Below are 23,180 nucleotides of genomic sequence, written 5' to 3'. Positions count from 1 at the left end.
TTGCTCTTCAAAACAAGCCTGGGAACCAGCCTTGAATAATCTATACAAAGCACAGCAATTATACCATAAGAAGCATAATTCCAAACGTGTACCCCCCACATTTAAACTTGGGGATTCAGTTTTATTATTGAATCATCCTCAAAGTTTGGCTATAAATAGCCAATATGCAAAACTTTTTTTAAAATGGACAGGACCATACCGCATACCTGTTTTTCCCTCCCCTGTGAATGTTTTACTGCAAAATATTTTGGATTTGCCTGATGTTAAACATGCTCATTTATCTCAGTTAGAACCATTTATCTTTTAGGCTATTCCCCCACCACCCATCAATCGGGACCATGTCTGATTAATGCTAATTGCCAACTTTCTTTTATGCTCAGATTAGAATATACGCATTATTTGTCCACAATAGCCTCTACTGTTATATGGCTCTCCCAACTCCAACGTCCTAGATCACATATATCATCCCACCCCTTTTTTTATGTAAAGAGTTCATCTCTCTCTCTGTCTCTCTCTCTCTCATTCTCTCCCTTAACACAGACATATATATGTGTGAAAAAACCTCTCTCTCGCGTAACCCTTTTTCTGTGCTTGTGCATCCACTAATGCATCACCCATTTCCTCTCGTTCTTCCTCAATTTTAATGTTAAATTCTTATACCCAAGAGAAGAGTCCGCCTCTGTAGCATAACAGTTAGTGTAATTAGCTGCCATCCTCGGGGGCCCGGGTTCGATTTCTGGTACTGCCAGAAATTTAAGAATGGCAGGAGGGCTGGTATGTGGTAGAAATGGTACATGCACCTCACCTCCAATGGGGGTGTGCCTAATAAGAGCTGCACCACATTGGGATGAGGACACGAGTTTACTTTTATACCCAAGAAGAAGGAAAAATTAGAAAAATGGCATTCATCACGTTTATTGTTATTTCCTCAATATCCCCCCCCCCCCCCTTCTTTGGAGCACTCCACATTCTTTATCCCCTTTTCCTTTCTTCCCTTTGAGAGTGCTACTGAACCTTGTGGACTTCTTTGCTGCTTCAGTTATTTCTTCTTTCAGTGTAATATATTATCTTCCCTACGGACTTGTGTGCTAATGTCTCCTGGTTGGCGCCACCTACGATTCTGCACCATATTCTGTTCTGGAGCACCATTTCTTCTGCTGCTTCTTCAAGAACTTACTATCTTCCACCTACTACACTGCACCATCACAAGAAACAAGACTGAAGATCTACGTTACTGTGGCCAAAAAAAAAAAAAAAAAACAACAACTGTGTGTGGGGATGTTGTACTGTGGGTACTGTGGTACAAATATTCCAGACTTACTTTACATATCCCCAGTACTTCATTCTGAAACTACTTTCTGCCACTCTTGTTCTTCACATACTGGCCGCCATCTTAGTCAATCACCTGAATCTCCCACTCCCCAGACGTCAATTCTATTTCTCGTAATTTCCAGAATGAATTCACTTTCATATAAATACATGCCATCAGCCTAACCCAGCAGGTTGAACAAAAGCCCGTTCCCTGCTGGATGTGCAAGCACATTATCTCTGCTCCATCTAATGAAACTATTTTCGGGGTGAGACATAGAAAGTAATGTGACATATCTTCTCTTCTTATTCTATTCGTCATTGCTCACGGAGTTGGGGGATTCACTGACTTACAGGCCACTATTTTTCATTCTGTGTTTAATGTATTATGCAAATCCTCACGTGATTTAGACTCATTACTTCGTGCATCTAACAACAAAATTTTCTAGTCATGTCTCTCGGTTTCTTTCACTTCCTCCATTCCCCAGCCTATCCTATATTTTGTTAAATTTTTTTGCATCATTCACAGTATATAAATCCTTAAGATATTTTGAATAAGAATTTAACAACCTTAGTTTCTACTTCATTATCTGTCTACCAATTTTTAGTGAATTTGATTGTTGATCAGGTTAAATAGGCTTATTTTCTTATTTAGATTTATATCGCACTTACTTATTTTCCAAATACATCCCCCACGCACATTAGTGTTTGTAAAAATTTCCAGCACAGATGTATGTACATGTATGGGCCTAGCTCAACTGCTTTTACTAAAGTTGTTTTCATCACCTCTTTTTTTGTAATGTAATCACCTAAGCATCTTGGTGTAACTTTTTTGTATAAATTATCTTCAACTCACATAGGAAATTATTCCTGCAATTGTTAGTTGTTATCCTCTGCTGGTCAGAAATGTACACACTATATTTCTTGAAATAAAATTAACTGTTATTATTGAAACAATCACTTCCTTTAACTACATTTATTGTTGCCACACTCTACATTCTCAGAACCCTCTGGCCTTATTATCTTCCACTGCGTATGCTTGCTATAATAACCGTTTTCACAATTATTGAACTCACACTTGCCCAGCAACCTGTATCAGTACAACACTGTCAATCACCAGTTATTACATGTAGTTGCTCAATCTAATCAAGGACTTATATCTAATTAGACTTATCTCCTTCAAAATCACAGGTTTTTTATTGACCTCCATAGTCAGTGCAGTCTTTTTACAACACAGAAAAATGGCTTACCTCAGGGGAGTGCCTTGGTTCCAGTTCTCTTCAACACTTATACCAACAATCAACTGCTAACCCCAAACACAAGAAGCTTTGAATGTGTGGAGAGAAATCTGACTCAGAAATCTGTCAAGGTACTACAATTTGAACCAACTCAGACCCAATCCTTCCAAAACACAAGTATGTGCCTTCCATTTAAGGAATAGGGAAGTTGAAAGATAAGAATTTCATTATGGTCTGTATTGAACTGAGATCACAATTAACATTAATAAAAATTATGTAATGGTTCCACCTTTTCAATCAATCAATCAATCAATCAATCAATCAATCAATCAATCAATCAATCAATCAATCAATCAATCAATCAATCAATCAATCAATCAATCAATCAAGATCTGCATTTAGGACAGTCACCCAGGTGGCAGATTCCCTATCTGTTGTTTTCCTAACCTTTTCTTAAACGATTGCAAAGAAATTGGAAATTTATTGAACATTTCCTTTGGTAAGTTATTCCAATCCCTAACTCCCCTTCTTATAAATGAATATTTGCCCCAATTTGTCCTCTTGAATTCCAACTTTATCTTCATATTGTGATCTTTAATACTTTTAAAGACACAACTCAAGCTTATTCGTCTACTGATGTCATTCCACGCCATCTCTCCACTGACAGCTCGGAACATACCATTTATTACAAGTGATGAAAATCATTTTTCGTCCTTATTGAAAGTTTCATAAAGTGTATATAGGATAATATTTTTTGTTTATTTCCACCTATTCAATACATTACAAGATGTTGGCATTTACTTTAAAACATTATTCAGATGAGACATGTTTCGCCTCCTACTGTGAGGCATCCTCAGTCATTATCAAAAACCTTATTATTTTACCAGGCATCTGGTTAAAGATATTAAAAAATGGGTTTGATGATTATAAGAGAGGTAAGATTTACGTTTGTTATAAACATGTTCATGAAGTAACTAAAAATCTAATATATTGATAAAAACATATGTAGTTCTTTGTTGAATAGGACTTGTTTGATTGTACTATAGTAAAAGAAGGTGGCTTGAAGCCGTAGTCATTAATAGATGTCTAATACATAGTGAAAGGCATAAAATATCAGTTCTATGAGAATATACATTACATTCAATTGATACTAAAAACTAGTGGATTCATAGGTAGTACATATAAAATGTTCAATGAAATAACTAAAGATCTAATAAAATGATAAACACATATGTAGTTCTTTGTTGATTAGGACGTCATAATGATTGTACGGCTTAAAGCCGTAGTCATTAATAGATGTCTAATACATAGTGGAAGGCATATGAAATCAGTTCAATGAGAATATATAATACAATCAATTGATACATAAAAACTGGTAGATTCATAAGCAGTACATTTAAAAATGAAGGCGTCATGTGACTATAAATGACAGTTGATGGCTTAAAGCCGTAGTCAAAGTTTAAAGCATAGGTCAATAACTGCTAATATATGGTAAAAAGATATAAGTCAAAATATAAAGCTTAGTATAAAAAATATGAAGGAGAAACATTCCAATTGCTTGACAAAAGTTACTTGATGTTGGCATGCATTTGTCCGTGATATTTATTGGTCAACAGTTCGTAGGTTAGATTTATTCTGCAAGATTGCGTTGACAAGAAGTTCACCAGATGTTTATAGTTGGCCTAATTTGTATTAAGTCATCAAGAAAGTTGCAGAGATGATGATGGGTGGAAATTCTCAACGTTGATTTGGTTTTTTTGACGTGAAGGTTGGAGAGCTGTTGTGTTCTTCTTCGATGACAATATATTTTATAAAACGTTGATTTTAATAATTTATACTATTGAAGAGTATTATGGAAGTTTGATGAGGCTGTTGAATTATTGTTGTTATAGATTGGTTCTGAAATGAAGAAAAAACTGTAGTTAATTTTGACGAGAATGAAAGAAAACATGGGAAGGTTTTGTTTAAGTGGTGTTAGTGAGAAAATGTTGGTGCTTACCTATGGTGTTGTAGGCCCGTTTGACAAGCTGTGTGAGGCGCTATTAGGATAATAATGTTCACTAACGGTTTTTACTCCTTGTGTTGTACGTATGTCGTCTGACCAGAGGGGGATGGGTAGGAGGGGGCGGAGTTGTAGGCTTGTGATTCGTGAACGGGAGGGAGTTGTGAATAGTAGGGGAAGCGGAGGGGCGTGTATCATTTATTGGTTTATGAATGGCGCGTGGAGGGGAATTTCGTAAGATGGGAGGGGGAGGGGGGTATGATGTATTTGTTGACGTAGGGGTGCTTGTTGATACTGTTTTGAAAATATAAAGAAACTTTTTGTCCTGAAGGTTTACATTATTGAATAATGTTACTATTTGGTCATATAAAGGGCTTCTATTGTCTATTGGATCATTTAAATTCTTATTAGCATTGAATTTTTGGTCCAAAAATATGTACAAATTTTCGAATTCGGTCATAAGTCTACCTTTTTTTATTGTTTTTAAAATTTGAAGGTCCTGTTCAATTGTGGTAAAGTTGTGCCCCGTTTCTTTCATGTGATTGCTCATTGCTGAGTGTTTATTATGTTTCTGAGCATTGAAATGTTCTGTGTACCTAGTTATGAAGCTTCTTCCTGTTTGTCCGATGTATGAGCTGAGGCACTCATTACATTCTATCTATAGATACCGGAGCCTGAGTATTTATTATTTTCTGAATTTATTGTATTATGGTTGAAGAACATTTTTTGGTTTGAATTTTGAGTTTTGAAAGCTATTTTGATCTCTTGATTTTTTAAGGTGTTGGTTACTTGGTGTATGATTGGGTTGGTGTGTGTAAAGGTTGCGAACTTTGATTTTTCATTTTTTATTGGGGAGAGGTTTGTGGATAGTTTCAATTTAACTTTATTAATTAGTTTGTCTATGATAGAGGGATTATATCCATTAAAAGTGGCTATTTCTTTTATTGTATTTATTTCTTTTTTTAAATTGGTTGCTGAAAGGGGAATTTTTAGAGCTCTGTACACCATACTATAAAATGAGGACTGTTTGTGTGATTGTGGATGAAGGGAACTTTGTTTAATAGTTAAAGGTGTGAATGAGGGTTTTCTGTAAATTTGGAAATCAAACTTATTGGAAGTTCTTGTTATTGTGATGTCAAGAAAATTAATTGATTTGTGGTTCTCGTCCTCTTTAGTGAATTTAATATTGTTATCCAGATTATTTAAATAAGTTAATATGTTTTCACTATTGTTGAGATTTTTGTCAATTATTACTAGCGTGTCATCAACATAACGTAGCCAGAGATTTAATCCATTGATGTTATTTATTATTTTGCTGTTTTCGAGGTTTTCCATATAAATTTCAGCAAGTATTCCGGATAAAGGGTCTCCCATGGCTAGGCCTTCCTGTTTGTATATTTTATTGTTGAAAGTGAAAAAGTTGTTTTGTAAGACGAAGTTTAGTACTTTTAAGAATTCTTCTATTTCTATTTTGCTTAAATTGCTATGTTTGGAAAGATTGTTTTTTATTATTTCTATAGTTTTTTTTAGCGGGAATGTTCGAATACATGTTAATGACGTCGAAAGAGCACAGTGTGTGATTAGGTTTTAAGTTAAATTTTTTGAGAGTTTCACATAGTTCTATTGAATTTTTGGGGTGTTTGATATGGAATTTGAAATGTTTTTTGAGAAATTTCTGGAGGAATTGTGAGGTTTTATATGTCAGGCTATTTTGGCTGTTTATGATTGGTCGAATGGGAACATCCTTTTTATGTACCTTCAGTAGTGATCTGATGGTGGGTAGTTTGGGGTTCATATTAATGAGACTTTGGTATTCATGTTCATTAAATAAAAATGAGGAGTTTTTTAAAAGTGTTTTTAGATTACGTTGAGTTTTTGTAGTGGGATCCTTTGAGATTGTGTAGGTCTCATTAGAGAAGAACTCCTCTGTTTTATGAATGTAATCTTGTTTTTTCATTAAGACTACAGTATTGCCTTTGTTGGCTTTAGTTATTATGTTATTAGTGTTCACTTTTTTTCTTAATTCTTGGATCTGTTTTAGTGAGGACGAGTTATTTTTGTTAAAAATTTCTTTTACAAGGGCAGGTAATTTCTTTTTAATTTCGTATTTTATGTAGTTTTGTTTGTCTGTTGGAATTTGTTTATTTATGTTTGTTTCAGCTTCGGCTATTGTAGTGATTATATCTTCTGCTTTATGTGGGTTGGGCCAATTATGTTTTAAGCCTTGATTGAATAAACGTGTTTCTTTATCTGTGAAGGTGACGTCGGATAGATTAATTGTAGTTGGAATATTGTTCCATGGAGAGGGGGATATTTTTATATTACTGTTCCAGTTTATTGATTTTGCTTTTTCTTCTTTTAAGTGTGTCAATTTACAATTTAGAGTTTCTTGTTTTTTGTTCAATGCAATCTGTATTTTATATGTAATGTGTTGTTGATAAGAAATCCATTCTAGCGGTGATAACGATTGCACGATAATCAAATGTTGGCGATAAAGTTGTGTATTTAATAAGGATTTCTTTCTATACAATAGTTTTATCTCATTTTTGAGCCAAAGGTTGTTGATTTTGTTTTGAATATCGTTAGATTTATGTTTCGGAATGTTTTTCCTTTGAGTCGATTTTAGAAAATTTTGGCACTAGATTGGATCTTACACATTCTTTTAGGAATTGAATATCTTTTGAGATCTTGCTAATTTTTGTTTTAAGGTTTAGATACTTGTTTTTATTAGCCTGGCTGGCTTTATTATTACAAGTGATGAAAATCATTTTTCGTCCGTATTGAAAATTTCATAAACTGTATATAGGATAATATTTTTTGTTTATTTCCACCTATTCAATACATTACAAGATGTTGGCATTTACTTTAAAACATTATTCAGATGAGACATGTTTCGCCTCCTACTGTGAGGCATCCTCAGTCATTATCAAAAACCTTATTATTTTACCAGGCATCTGGTTAAAGATATTCAAAAATGGGTTTGATGATTATAAGAGAGGTAAGATTTACGTTTGTTATAAACATGTTCATGAAGTAACTAAAAATCTAATATATTGATAAAAACATATGTAGTTCTTTGTTGAATAGGACTTGTTTGATTGTATTATAGTAAAAGAAGGTGGCTTGAAGCCATAGTCATTAATAGATGTCTAATACATAGTGGAAGGCATAAAATATCAGTTCTATGAGAATATACATTACATTCAATTGATACTAAAAACTAGTGGATTCATAGGTAGTACATATAAAATGTTCAATGAAATAACTAAAGATCTAATAAAATGATAAACACATATGTAGTTCTTTGTTGATTAGGACGTCGTATGATTGTACGGCTTAAAGCCGTAGTCATTAATAGATGTCTAATACATAGTGGAAGGCATATGAAATCAGTTCAATGAGAATATATAATACAATCAATTGATACATAAAAACGGGTAGATTCATAAGCTGTACATTTAAAAATGAAGGCGTCATGTGACTATAAATGACAGTTGATGGCTTAAAGCCGTAGTCAAAGTTTAAAGTATAGGTCAATAACTGCTAATATATGGTAAAAAGATATACGTCAAAATATAAAGCTTAGTATAAAAAATATGAAGGAAAAACATTCCAATTGCTTGACAAAAGTTACTTGACGTTGGCATGCATTTGTCCGTGATATTTATTTACTATTCACAACTCCCTCCCGTTCACGAATCATAAGCCTACAACTCCGCCCCCTCCTACCCATCCCCCTCTGGCCAGACGACATACGTACAACACAAGGAGTAAAAACCGTTAATGACCATTATTATCCTAATAGCGCCTCACACAGCTTGTCAAACGGGCCTACAACACCATAGGTAAGTACCAACATTTTCTCACTAACACCACTTAAACAAAACCTTCCCATGTTTTCTTTCATTCTCGTCAAAATTAACTACAGTTTTTTCTTCATTTCAGAACCAATCTATAACAACAATAATTCAACAGCCTCATCAAACTTCCATAATACTCTTCAATAGTATAAATTATTAAAATCAACGTTTTATAAAATATATTGTCATCGAAGAAGAACACAACAGCTCTCCAACCTTCACGTCAAAAAAACCAAATCAACGTTGAGAATTTCCACCCATCATCATCTCTGCAACTTTCTTGATGACTTAATACAAATTAGGCCAACTATAAACATCTGGTGAACTTCTTGTCAACGCAATCTTGCAGAATAAATCTAACCTACGAACTGTTGACCAATAAATATCACGGACAAATGCATGCCAACGTCAAGTAACTTTTGTCAAGCAACTGGAATGTTTTTCCTTCATATTTTTTATACTAAGCTTTATATTTTGACTTATATCTTTTTACCATATATTAGCAGTTATTGACCTATACTTTAAACTTTGACTACGGCTTTAAGCCATCAACTGTCATTTATAGTCACATGACGCCTTCATTTTTAAATGTACTGCTTATGAATCTACCAGTTTTTATGTATCAATTGATTGTATTATATATTCTCATTGAACTGATTTCATATGCCTTCCACTATGTATTAGACATCTATTAATGACTACGGCTTTAAGCCGTACAATCATACAACGTCCTAATCAACAAAGAACTACATATGTGTTTATCATTTTATTAGATCTTTAGTTATTTCATTGAACATTTTATATGTACTACCTATGAATCCACTAGTTTTTAGTATCAATTGAATGTAATGTATATTCTCATAGAACTGATATTTTATGCCTTCCACTATGTATTAGACATCTATTAATGACTACGGCTTCAAGCCACCTTCTTTTACTATAGTACAATCAAACAAGTCCTATTCAACAAAGAACTACATATGTTTTTATCAATATATTAGATTTTTAGTTACTTCAAGAACATGTTTATAACAAACGTAAATCTTACCTCTCTTATAATCATCAAACACATTTTTGAATATCTTTAACCAGATGCCTAGTAAAATAATAAGGTTTTTGATAATGACTGAGGATGCCTCACAGTAGGAGGCGAAACATGTCTCATCTGAATAATGTTTTAAAGTAAATGCCAACATCTTGTAATGTATTGAATAGGTGGAAATAAACAAAAAATATTATCCTATATACAGTTTACATACCATTTAGTCGAGCAGCTCGTCTCCTTCTTCCAAGTCTTCCCAGCCTAAACTTTGCAACATTTTTGTAACGCTACTCTTGTCATAGATCACCCAAAACAAATTGAACTGCTTTTCTTTGGATTTTTTCCAGTTCTTGAATCAAGTAATCCTGGTGAGGGTCCGATACACTGAAACCATACTTTAGTTGGGGTCTTACCAAACACTTATATGCCCTTACCTTTACATCCTTACTACAACCCCTAAACACCCTCCTAACCACGTGCAGAGATCTGTATCCTTTATTTACAATCCCATTTATGTGATTACACCAATGAAGATCTTTCCTTAACACCCAGATACTTACAATGATCCCCAAAAGGAACTTTCACCCCATCAATGCAGTAATTAAAACTGAGAGGACTATTCCTATTTGTGAAACTCACAACCTGACTTTTAACCCCATTTATCATCATACCGTTGCCTACTGTCCATCTCACATTATCGAGGTCATTTTACAGTAGCTCACAATCTTGTAACTTATTTATTACTCGGTACAGAATAACATCATCTGCAAAAAGCCTCATCTCTGATTCCACTTTTTTACACGTATCATTGATATATATAAGAAAACATAAAGGTCCAATAATGCTGCCTTGAGGAATTCCCCTCTCAATTATTACAGGGACTGATAATGCTTCGCCTACTCTAATTCTCTGAGTTCTATTTTCAAGAAACATAGCCACCCATTCAGTCAATACATGTAAACTTAGTAATGTAAGGTTACATCACTAGTTGATCATAAACGGTACAGGTTTTGACCGCAAATTCTCGGTCATCATCAGCCGATCACTTAAAAACAGAATAAACAATGCACAGATAAATAACCAGTAATGTAAAAGACATAGTTTTTTCACCAGACGTAAGTTCATGTGGAGCAGTATAACACATGTGACTGTAGCACTGTGTTTTAAAAGTTTTTATAAACTTGAAGAGAAGAATAAATAGCCCGAGGAACAATCTTGTAATTATAGGGAAGCTCATCGTGATTTAAATCTGGAATCATCAGGTATCCAATTGCAACACTGTCACACTCCACAATACAGTATTACCCCTCTTTTACACTTTTCAAGGGACCAAGGAATACTGGTGGAAAAGGGGGAAAAATGTAAAAGGGAGGAAAGTGTAAATCGTGGGAAACAACTTTTACAGGTATATATAAAAATGCTCTGGAAAAGGAGGTAAATGTTACACAAATGCATATCATTAATTTATAGAGTATTTCAATCTCAATCAATTTACTGTACTTACTGTACCATTTCATTGCCCTGACCATATTAAAACGAGATGTTACGACACCAATGTTTGCCATGCATCATGATAAAATGACAAAGGTTATATAGTAGAGAAATACATTAAAAGAAAGTACGGACATACAGATTTAAATAGACCGTGATTATGTTATAATAAAAGTACAAACATATAGAATTAAAGAAGCCATGAATATGTCAAAAAGAATACAGATTTAACGAATCAAATAAGCCGTGGTCAGGAAGTAAGACATCCAGACCTATAGAATCCACGCGGCCGTGACTAAGAAAAATGCAGAATATTTTAAATTGTTAAAATGGCAAAGTGAACAATCACAATTACGTTGAGCATCGAAACGAAACTATTGACACGAAATTCGTCACGTAAAAGAAGGAGGAAGCTTTTACGGAAGAATATTTGAAGAATAATTGGAAGATCGAGTAATATTATAAAGATATTACACCTATCTACAACTAAATATCAAGGTTAATGAGGAGGAAAACTTAAAGAAAAGAGAAGAAGAATGAAAATATCGGAGACCAAAGCTCAAAGTGAAAGCTAACGCGAGTTAGTGAAAAATAAGATATCGCCAAATCAAAATATATTTACGACAGACTAGAGGTTGTCTAGAGTACTTACAAATCTTATAACTGGAGACTGTCATTGAATTTTGATAGAATAACCTGTTTAAAAGAAGTAGAAATTAGACTCAGGAGAATTTATTGCGAGACTGAATTATGATACTAATGATGGTGTTAAATATGTTTTTATCACATGCAAACGACGGCATCGAGATGGGTAACTAAGTTGGAGATGGGGCTGACAACTGGTGGACACTGGCCAGCTGATTCTACAAGCCCTAAACTGGAAGCCACTGCCCATATATGACGCAGCCATCACTGGGAGCCAGGGAACCAGAGATGATCCACTTGGAATCTAGCCCAGTCCAGCAACGCCAGCAGATAAAAGTTAAGTTCCATGCAGTTTTATCTATTGAAAGTAACCAAACATGTTTAACTTTAAGAAGTAGTGCGTAGATGTTAGTAATGTGATTTTAAGAAGGTCGACATTTATATCTTCAAGAATTGTTTTCAATGTGCAGTGTCTTCGCAAAGAAATGATCATAATTGTTTTAAAACCATGGGTGTAGGTAATCTTCGATTACGTAATTCTGCTCATCCTTTGCCCAGGAGAAAGTTACCGGTAGGTGGTTAAAAATTTGTGTAATATATTCTTTTAATATACAGTAGTCACTTTCTTCGAATGGCTATAGAATTATCTAAGATGCAATATTTTCTCTGAATGAAACATTTTAATTGCTACTATTGTACCTGTATTTACAACATTAACACAAATTTATTCCAAATGGATAACTATACAATCACTGCTTCCTATTAAAATAATCCAGAATCGATCTCTGTTTTACACTTCTTATTTCTTATGACCTCTATTTGTTTTTCAAGCTCATAAAGGTTACGAAAATTATTTTAACTCCCTCTACAGATGACAGATACCTGCGTAAAACATCCACTGCTGCACTTGCATCAGCACTGGTAGGCATCGCTTCACTGTCTTTCTCTGCTTCATCACTGTCACTGGTGGGAGACTCAGCTGCTGTTTGCTCAGCAACCAACTCCTCCACACTTCTTTCCTCTGCAGTGATGACGGAATTATCTACCCGAAGAAAATCTTCGGTAGTGCAGTCTGACTGCAACATTCTCCATACAACGGGTAGCAGGCCTTCTTCTTCTTCTTCTTCTTCTTCGTCGTCGTCTTCTTCTTCGTCGTCGTCTTCTTCTTCGTCGTCTTCTTTTTCTTCTGGCAGCTGAGATTCGGGACGATTCTTGAAAAATCCTGCTTTCAAAAAACAATTTGAGATGGTAGTCTGCTTCACGGCTTTCCAAGACTTTGCAATGAAGTGAAGTGCATTCAGGATTGAAACTTTACATGATGGACCTTTTTCAGCATCCATAAGGAATAAAATTCGCTGCACCAGGTTTTTCCTATAAAGTGACTTAAAGGAGTGAATAACCCCTAAATCCATAGGTTGTAGCTTGCTTGTGCAGTTAGCAGGCAGAAATTCTAACTCCACATTAATCAAATTAACATCAACGGGATGTGCAGGACAACGGTCGATGAAAAGAAGGATCTTCCTATTTTGTGCACCCATTTCTGAATAGAGAGCAATTAACTGCTGTCGGAAAAGATCTGAGGTCATCAAAGCTTTCTGGATGGCATCGTAGGCAGTAGGTAATGATCGCATATTCTTGAAGCAACGAGGCTATTTAGATTTCCTTATCACATAGGGGTGGAGCTTCTCAGGGCCATCAGCATTGCCTCCCAATATTACTGTGAGCCTCATCTTGCTGTGTTTCCCACCATGGCATTTATCTCTTTTGAATGTCGAAGTCTTGCTGGGCAAAACACTGAAAAACAGTCTAGTTTCATCTAGGTTAAAAGTGTTTCTGGGTCTGTAATCCTTGGTCAGCTCGTGCAATCTTCTATCGATCCATTCCTCCACAGTTTCATCACTAACTGCATTGGAATCCCCACAAACAGTTTTATAGGTTAGGTTATACCTTTCCCTAAATCGGTCGATCCAGCCATTGGACGCGCTGAAATTTTCAATGCCAAGAATGTTTGCCACTTTAAGCGCCTTTTCCCTTAAGAGCACACCATCAATTAGAATGCCTGCTGATCTTGAAGTGTCAAACCAACTTTTTACCATTTTTCCATTTTTCTCATATTTGCAGTATGATGTATACTTCCTTTTCTTGGAGATTGGTCCGCATTCTGAAGCACTTGATGTAATGCTTCCTCTGTTTTTCACAATTGTATTCTGCGTGGATACAGGAAGCTGCAATTCATGTGCCAATGAAACATGTTCCGCAGTATGAATCAACCTTTTCTAATATTCAAACTTTCTCATATAGTGAAAGTTTTTCTTTCCTTCTTTTTTCCCATTTTAGCAGGAAAACAATAAAGCAATAACAAAGAAGGATTAACAAATACACACGACGGGAAAGGAAGATCGCGGCAATTCACTTTGACCGCCTGACTCACATAACAAGAACAAAAAATGTAAGAAATAACGAGAATAAGTGTGACGAATCAGCGACAATAACTTTAACAACTCCAACAACAAACGCAAGTGTAAAACAATAACCGTGAAATAATAAACTCAGGCAAAACAAACACTGAATCACTTGATAACGTCTCCTTCTTGTGGTGTATACTGTACTTAGCAATAAAGCAAGCATCCGATATCTTCTTCTCTTCCCCCTCCTTTGCGGTTTTGTTGGGCTCTGCATTTTGCCATTACTCAGATACTGTATGTGAGGTATTATACATGTTTTTGATTTCTACTGGGTGTTTGTTTACTTGCATTAAAAAGTCATAGAATTATGGTGGAAAGTTTGTGTATGTGTGAGAGTTAGAGAGTTAATTCAACTCATTGTCGGATTTGAAAATAAGGTTTAGGACATTGTGGAAAACACCTGATATCAAAGAATCGTTGCGTTGGTTAAGTGAAATTGAATACTGAGAGTTCAAAGAGTTATTATAGACCATGGTGGTTTGATTTGGTCGTCATGCCATGGTTACTCAAAGCGCTTTACGTTAGTCCCGACACCATTTTACCTCTAATTTTTTCTCTCGAATGGGCCTTCGTGGCATAAATGGTGGGAGGCATAAAATGTTGCAAACGTAAATTTGAGAATTTTAATACATTGTGAGCATAGGAAAACTCAGGGGACCAACAAAAAATGTTGTAAAAGACGGGAAAACGTAAAAGCCGGGAACGTAAATGTGGGGTAATACTGTACCTGGGAATGACCCTTGATAGAGCTCTTATGTTCAAAACCCATTGTATGAGTAATACGATGAGTATCTCCACACAAAACAATCTTATTCGCAAACTGGCAAGATCACAATGGGGCTCTCATTTTCAAATAATCCGAACTTCAGCAATGGCCCTGCTTTTCTGCTGCTGAATATGCTTCGCCAGTCTGATATAGTTCATTTCATGCGAGACAGGTAGATATGGCTCTCAATGAAACCTGCAGGTTGATTACAGGTTGCTTAACGCATACTCTGACAGATAAGTTCTATTACCTGCTGGAATAGTGCCACCCTATGAACATAAAGAAGTAGTTGCCAACAGGGAAAGGCTTAAAGTGAAACAGAACATTGCCCACCCGCTGCATGGACATAGTCTTCCTCAGCAACGGCTGAGATCCCAGAAGAGCTTCCTGAGAACAACTGAGGTGCTTACTGTCTCACCAGGGAAGGCTATGCTGGAGCTGTGGAAGAAGAGGACCCCCCTCATCTTTATGGATGGATGCCAGCAGCTGAGCAGTTACCACCTGGACATAATGAAAGCTGGCTGGTGTGGAAGTCTCTGAGCAGGCTATGATCAGGAGACTAAAGATCCAGGGATAACTTGAAGAAATGGGGGTTCAGCACAAGTGATACAAGGTGTGAATGTGGACAAGAACAAACCATAAGCCACATGCTTCAGTGCCCTCTGTGCCCAACATCTTGCACAGAGGATGATCTCCTACAAGCCAATCGGAGTGCATTGGACATTGCAAAATACTGGGCATTTGTAATATGTATACTTCAAACTGACTTGTACGTTAACTGTTAATTTGTATGTTTCCGACTCTAATATTATAACGACAACAGCGCTACATGCAGATCAGTGGTGAGTGATAGAATGACTGACTGATTGATTCATTCATGATTAACATTCTCCCTTCTTTTCAAACTCAAGGAAAAACATAAGAGAAAAGCTTGAGATAAATTGATGGTGGAGAGTGAAACATTCTATGTTAATATTTTATAATTCTGGAATAATATGTAGGTATTTATTTACAAAAAAAAACTTCCCTCAGCTGCCACAATGGAGAAAGCATAATGAGACAATAAAATTTATAATTTAGGCTTACAATGATAATTTTCTTGATTGCACTAGTCTTATGTCATTAAAGTACAAGAATGATAACATATAGCAATGATTTCTAAGGTAGAAAATTTTGTGCTGAACATCCTTTGTCAATATCTCACTAAATACTTCCTTATACAAGATTATATTTTTAACTTCTATGCCAAAGAACACAATTTAAAATTGGTTTTTCCTGTTTCCTTTGAAGGTGACAATTTACACATAGAAGGTATGCTTTCTCCGCCATCAAAATAACAAATAATCTTCATCTGAACTCCACACAATTGATTTACCTGTTATCAACATTTATACAGAATCTGATTACACTTACTTGTGAAAACTCTGCTCTGGCTCAGGATTAGGTGAACTGGGAATACAAGCACGCATTAATTTCTTAAATGCTGCTTTCGTATGGCGCACATCATAGAACTCCACTGGAATGAAGTCTGTTTTGGGAGCAGACTCAGCTTTTACTCCCTGAAATGAGAAAAACAAAGAGCAAATAACACAAACTAGTTTCGGACAATGTTCAACATGGGTAGAGGACAACAAAGGTTAAAAGAAAATTATTTTACTACACAGAGACTCACATCCAGAACCTTCCTATTACTACTCAGGGTGCTAATTTCTGCCTCATGAAGTTTATATCAACTCAAATCAAATTTCTGGTTTATCTTGCTAGCAGTTTAGCGCTACACTAAGGTGTATAGGTATTCACTAATGATGGGATGGGAAAGGGTTAGGAATGGGCCATGAGAAACTTAAGGATGTTAAGTTTCTTCATGCAAGCAACCTTCAGCTGATGGATGTGGGACTGCCACGTTAGTCTCTTATTAAAATGGAGACCCAGGAATTTGCCGGTGTCTACCACTGGTAAAACACTATTTCGCAAGTGGATGTCTGCTTCAGGATGCACAAACCAATGTCGACAGAAGAGTACAATTGAGGTTTTTGCCGCTGAAAATTGAAAACCATGTTGCAGGGCTCATCTGTTGACTCGGTTAATAGCTCTTGCTGTAGCTGTCTCTCAGCAAACCCCATCCTTCTTGAGCTGTAATGCAGAGTTAAATCGTCTACATACAGCGATGGAACAACTGCGGACCCAGCAGCGGTAACTATGCCGTTGATGCCGATTACAAACAGCATGACAATCAGTACAGATCCCTGCGGTACTCCATTTTCTTGAACGTAATATTGAAATAATGCATTCTCTGCTCGAACTCGAAACAGCCGAAGGGACATGAAGTTCTCAATAAACGTTGGCATATTTTCTCAAAAGCTCCACTGGTGTAGTGTGGAGAGAATCCCATATCGCCAGGTAGTATTATAAAATTTCTCCAAGTCCAAAAACACTGCAACTAGGTGTTCCTTCTGGAGAAAGGTCTCCTGAATGGTGCTCTCTAGTCTGACCAGATGAACGGTGGTTGATCAATGAGAGGGAAAACCACACCAGTAGTTAGTCAAGAGACCTTTCTTTTCTAGTGTTCTCCCCAGAAATTTTCGTCAGCTGGGTGGCAGGAATGAGTAGCCAGGGGGAGAATACTACGTAAAAAATGAATATGATAAAATTTCAATTTAGTCCCCTCAGGGCATTAACCACGGTTGCAGCAAAGGAGGAAAGGGGGGGGGGGGGGGTGTTACTGGGGGTTAGACCCCACGAAATATTTACAAAAGAAAATAAACAGAAACTGACAACAAAACAGCGGAAGCACAACCAATGGGTTGGCTCTTTTGAACATTCACAGAAACTCTTTTTTCTTTTCTTTTTTTCTTTTCTTTTTTTTTTCTTTACGTCACACCGACACAGATAGGTCTTATGGCGACGATGGGACAGGGAAGGGCTAGGAGTTGGAAGGAAGCGGCCATGGCCTTAATTAAGGTACAGTCCCAGCATTTGCCTGGTGTGAAAGCGGGAAACCACGGAAAACCATTTTCAGGGCTGCCGACAGTGGGGTTCAAACCTACTATCTCCCGAATACTGGATACTGGCCGCACTTAAGCGACTGCAGCTATCGAGCTCGATAAACATTATTGTAAAATGAACAGATCTCTTGAATCTATTTTCTAATAAGTCCCGAAAGTTGTATTTTAAATTGTAATCTGAACATAAGCTACCATTAATTGTAAAATTATTCATCTTATTCATATTGTTTTTGTTCTGTATTTTAATGAAATATTTTGTAGTGTACCGGTAGTGCCATCTGATTATTTACATAATTCACTTGTATCAATGTCCTTATAATGACACTCATGCATGCGTGCACCACACACGCACAAGCTCCTTCATTATGTTCTACCAACATTTTGTAACTATAACCCTCCCCACTATCATTCGATCCTGGCTATGCTACTGGCATTAACAATAATATTAAAACCAAAACTGAGCTATTTTAGTGTTATTATCAAGAACAAGACATAACGGAGTATTTTAAACTTCTAGTGTTCTACTGTTCGTTCAAAATCATGTAACACCGGGTCTTACCACTCGGCTGCTGTGAAGTGCCATACTAAGACCAACTACAATATTACATTATAGTTGGTCATGGCCATACGAGTTTGCAACATTGGGCGGCATAGAGTGCTCGCATGAGATTTCCACGTTAATACACACATCGCTTGTGCACGACACTATGTGATAATCAAGCTGAACACAGAAACTCCAATGTAATTGCAATTATGCTGACAATAATGAAGATCTATGATTTAAATAAACAGTTTTACAGAATTTACATTTTAAGTTGGAACATGTAATGACTCGAATATATATTAATATTATATAACTAGCACATATCTACGGTAGGTTATGTTAGCCGGGCGGTCTGTAAACAGGGCAGGGTGGTGCGTCCATTAAAAAGGTCCTAGGGAGAACACTGCTTTTCCATGTCCCCCACAAGACACCGGTTAACCATCCTTTCAAATAGCTTATACAGGCCATTTGTACAGCATATGGCCTATACCTACCCAGAAATTTTCGATCTTTACCTGCCTTGGGAAATGGTATCATAATTCCCTCACTCCAATGAGATGGAAACAGTCCATCATTCCATATTCTGTTGAGTAGGGTGAGGATATCCTTGAGACATATATCACTCAAATGTTTAATAATTTGATTATGGATTTTGTCCGGTCCAGGAACAGTGTCTCTGCATAGCGCGAGTGCACTCCACAATTCCCACTCCGTGAAAGGTACGTTGTAGGGATGTGAAGCACCAGAAGCGAAGGACAGATGATGTGCCTCTGCTTCAAGGTTAATTGGGAGAAATGCACAATCGTTACCTCCCAGAGCTGGACATATATGCGAAATGTGCCATGATGTGGTTTGCAATGACTGAAGGATTGGAGATTCCGGGGACTGAGGATAAATTCTTTACTCCGACAATAAAGCAGAGTTTTGTCCACACTTGTGATGACAGAGTATGTGCCACCATTGAAGACACATACTTTTCCCATGTGGTTCTCTTACTTTCTCAAATAAAAAACATAGGCCTTAGCACACAGGCATTTAAATGCAATATGATTGGCCATTGTAGGATTCCAATGCTGATGCTTAAAAGCCAGTCGGCGATCACGTATGGCTGCTGCAACTTCGTCGGTCCACCAGGGGACCTGTTTCCAGCAAGGGATACCAGATGAGGAAGGAATTGTTTCCTCTGCAGCAGTCAGAATTCCAGTTGTAATGGAAGAAATTCGGTTGTCAACAAACTCCAGCATATTACTGGTCATCACTGTGTGTTTCGAAAATTCTGGTCAATGAGAGAGAGAGAGAGAGAGAGAGAGAGAGAGAGAGAGAGAGAGAGAGAGAGATATATCGGGAAGTGGTCACTAACACCAGATGTGAGAATGCGCCTCGTGCGCTGCTGTAATGTGTCGGTTTCCCTGTGCTGAGCACGCAAAGATCGAACTGGTTGGTCAATCACTCAATAATCCTCCCCATAGGACAGGAAGATGGAGAACCCCAGAGGGTGTTACGGGCATTAACGTCTCACAACAACAGAAAAGGAGGAGGTAACTAAGTGATCAGATCCTGGAGGTCTTGCATTTCAAGATCCAGTGGAAAGTACACATTGCAAATCGTTGTCATCACTGGCAACAAAGCGCAAACTGCAAATGCATCTAGCTGAGTATGGAGCGGTACTTGGACGCTGAAGATGTCGGAGCGTACTAGGGTACAAACTCCCCCAGTCGCCGCGCCATCCACAGCTACTCTCTCTTCAGAATCAAGACGATATTCTCTCATAGTTGTGTCTAGGTCTCAAACGAGATCCCTGCAGACAAACTATAGGGGCCGGACAGATGGATATTAAATGATGTAACTCAGATAGGCGACAGTGATAAGAATTGCAGTGCAACAGTACCATTGTGTGGATTGGTAGCGCTAAGAAATTAGGACAATTGCTTGCCCTTATTTCCAACTACTACTGTCCATTTTCCACCGCCCTTGTTGGTGTTCTTTGTATCGTCATCACCAACCTCGACAAGGAGTGGTTCAGTCTACATTGTCTCCTTAGCAGAGGGAGACACGGTGACCGAGCACTCCGTGGATGGTGAGCTCTCTGATTAGGAACTGTGATCCTTCTTCTTGGGAGAACTGGGTTCACCAGAATGCGATCGAGCAACAGGGCGTCGGGGCTGCTGAAAAGTCCTCTCCTAACAGGGCAGGGAAAAAGACTTCCCCAACTAGGGCTGGAAAGTCCAGCCCAGACCAAAAAAAGGAGGAGGGGTGCATCAAGTCCTCTTCTGCCATCGAAACCACTGACCACCTTCTCCTGTAACCGTGGAAAGGGGCCTTTACAAGGTACTACCAAGTGGGTTGGCTGGCCCAAGATATTTTAGAGACGTGCTACTCCTTTTCACTTACTCTTTGTCATGGCTTGTGAGAAGCAGAGCCTGGCTAACCAAACAAACATTGGGCCCACGTAGGGAATGGACTTAACAAGAAAGAAATTGAAGTAACAAAGAGAAAGATGAAAGAAGAGAAGGCACCAGGTTTGCTAATTTTTTTTTTTTTTTTTTTTGCTATTTGCTTTACGTCGCACCGACACAGATAGGTCTTATGGCGACGATGGGACAGGGAAGTGCTAGGAGTGGGAAGGAAGCGGCCATGGCCCTAATTAAGGTACAGCCCCAGCATTTGCCTGGTGTGAAAATGGGAAACCACGGAAAATCATCTTCAGGGCTGCCGACAGCGGGGTTCGAACCTACTATCTCCCGAATACTGGATACTGGCCGCACTTAAGCGACTCCAGCTATCGAGCTCGGTGCACCAGGTTTGGATAAAGTGAATGTGGAGATGGTGAGAACAGCTGGAGAGGTGGGGAAACAAAGGCCATATTGGGTGATGAGAGTTGTATAGAAGAAGAAGACAACATCTGAAGACAGGAAGAAGGGAAAAATTATACCTATTTTCATGAAAGGAAGAAGAAAAAACCTACCAGGGAGTCTTCTAATGTGACACTGAGCAAAGATTTTTGATAAGATTCTGGAGAGACAGATTCGAGCTGAAGTAGAGGGAAGTCTAAGATCAGAACAAAATTGTTTGAAGACCAGGAAGGTCCAGAGTGGGTCTCATCTTTGCAATAAGACACCTACTTTTTTATTTTACTATATGCTTTATGTTGCACAGACACAGATAGGTCTTATGGTGACGATTGGACAGGAAAGACCTAGGAATGGGAAGGAAGCGGCCGTGGCCTTAATTAGGGTACAGCCCCAGTATTTGCCTGGTGTGAGAACGAGAAACCACGGAAAGCCATCTTCAGGGCTGCTGACAGTGGGGTTCGAACCCACTATCTCCTGGATGCAAGCTCACAGCTGTGCGCTCCTAACCGCACGGCCAATTCACCCGGTATAAGACACCTATAAGAAAGACGTTATGAATATGGAAAAGATCTACTGATGGGCTTATGGATATTGTAAAGGAATATAAAAGTGTATCCTTTGCTGGGAGCTACAACAAATTTGTTACTTTCAATGACGTGTATCAATCTTAGCTTTGGTTGCTATGATAATATGGAAGCGACCGAGGTATGAGCGATGCTAGTAATGCCATTTCTAGTGCAGCCAGTTCCTGTTTTGAATGGTATGAAAATGTTGCTCACAGGATCAGCTGGTGTGCACATTTCAGTGGGCTTGGCAGACTGATAGCAATTTCTAGCTTGGTGCGGAAAGCAACGGAAAACTACCCCGCTCGTATTTCCCCAGTACACCTCTTCAATGATGTCTAGGCCATCTATGACAGCTCAAGGCAGAGCTGTTGAGGTTACAATCAACCTTTGGACTGACTACTCTACACAGATATAACAGTGTATGTAGAAACAAGATATGAAAGGCCCTGGAAAACAAAATAGTTGGGAAGGTAAGGATATGTACTAAGGGAGTGTGAATTATGTAAAAGTAGGAGGAGAGACAACAGATTGGCTAAAACAGAAGAATGGTTTGAAACAAGTAAGTCCACCTTCACCATTACTTTTCATTGCAGTAATGGAAGATATATTGATAAGAGTTGCAGAGGAAATTAGGAAAGAAAAGATGAAAGCAATGGTGTTCACAGACAAATTTGATGGAGTGGGAAAATAGGGAGGAGGAAGTTCAGGAGTAGTTGGATGCATGGGATGAAATAGTATCGCTCATACCTCAGTCACTTTCATATTATCAAAGTCAAGCATAAGAATGAGACAGGAAAATGAAAGAAACAAATTTGTTTTAGCCCATACCAGCAGACCTAGTATACTATGAACACTAGGTCTTGCCAGCAAAGATATACTTCAACAGGCTATAAGAAACTAATGAAGAGAAAAAGCAACAACATGAATTCCAGCTGTCCCCTCCTAGAACTGTCCTCTATGATTGTAGCTACCTGTTCTTCTTGTTATGTTATTCATCTGTCTGGACAGGGATGATATTCAAAATTATGCTTAGCAGCAAAGTGCAGTTCTCCTCCCAACTGGACAATACAGCAAACTTCTGATTTGTGAAGCTCGAAGGCGTATCAAGAACAAAATGTGTAAGGTTTTTTATCCAGTAAAGAGATGCCTCCAACATACTGTGTAACATTACCAAACCTCCCCCTAAAATGAGGAGCGCCAAGATCATAGCTTTACAATTTTAGTTCTGGATTCTATGGCAGATGTGTAAAGTATGTAGGTGCTTTGAAAAGTTCTCGGAATGTACTAGAATTAAGTATCTTACCTTGATGGAACTGCTTTTATTTTTCAACATAGTCTCCCTGTAGACTAATGCATTTGGTCCAGCGATGTTCCAATGCCTTGATCCCATCTCGAA

At 37.6% G+C, this 23,180-nt stretch overlaps 1 protein-coding gene across 1 annotated transcript in view; it reads right to left on the bottom strand.

The window, feature by feature from the left end:
* Sbf (SET domain binding factor) overlaps positions 1-23,180 on the bottom strand; it is an 851,001-nt gene that overhangs the window by 254,175 nt on the left and 573,646 nt on the right. The window contains exon 25 of the mRNA XM_067143032.2: positions 16,231-16,376. Coding sequence (XP_066999133.1) covers positions 16,231-16,376 — 146 coding nt within the window. The remainder of the gene's footprint in view (positions 1-16,230; positions 16,377-23,180) is intronic.

The sequence above is a fragment of the Anabrus simplex genome, chromosome 3, assembly GCF_040414725.1.
Source record: "Anabrus simplex isolate iqAnaSimp1 chromosome 3, ASM4041472v1, whole genome shotgun sequence".
In the NCBI taxonomy this organism is placed as follows: domain Eukaryota; kingdom Metazoa; phylum Arthropoda; class Insecta; order Orthoptera; family Tettigoniidae; genus Anabrus; species Anabrus simplex.
The sequence above is the reverse complement of the archived record's forward strand: the minus strand, read 5'-3'. Positions and strand labels throughout refer to the sequence as shown.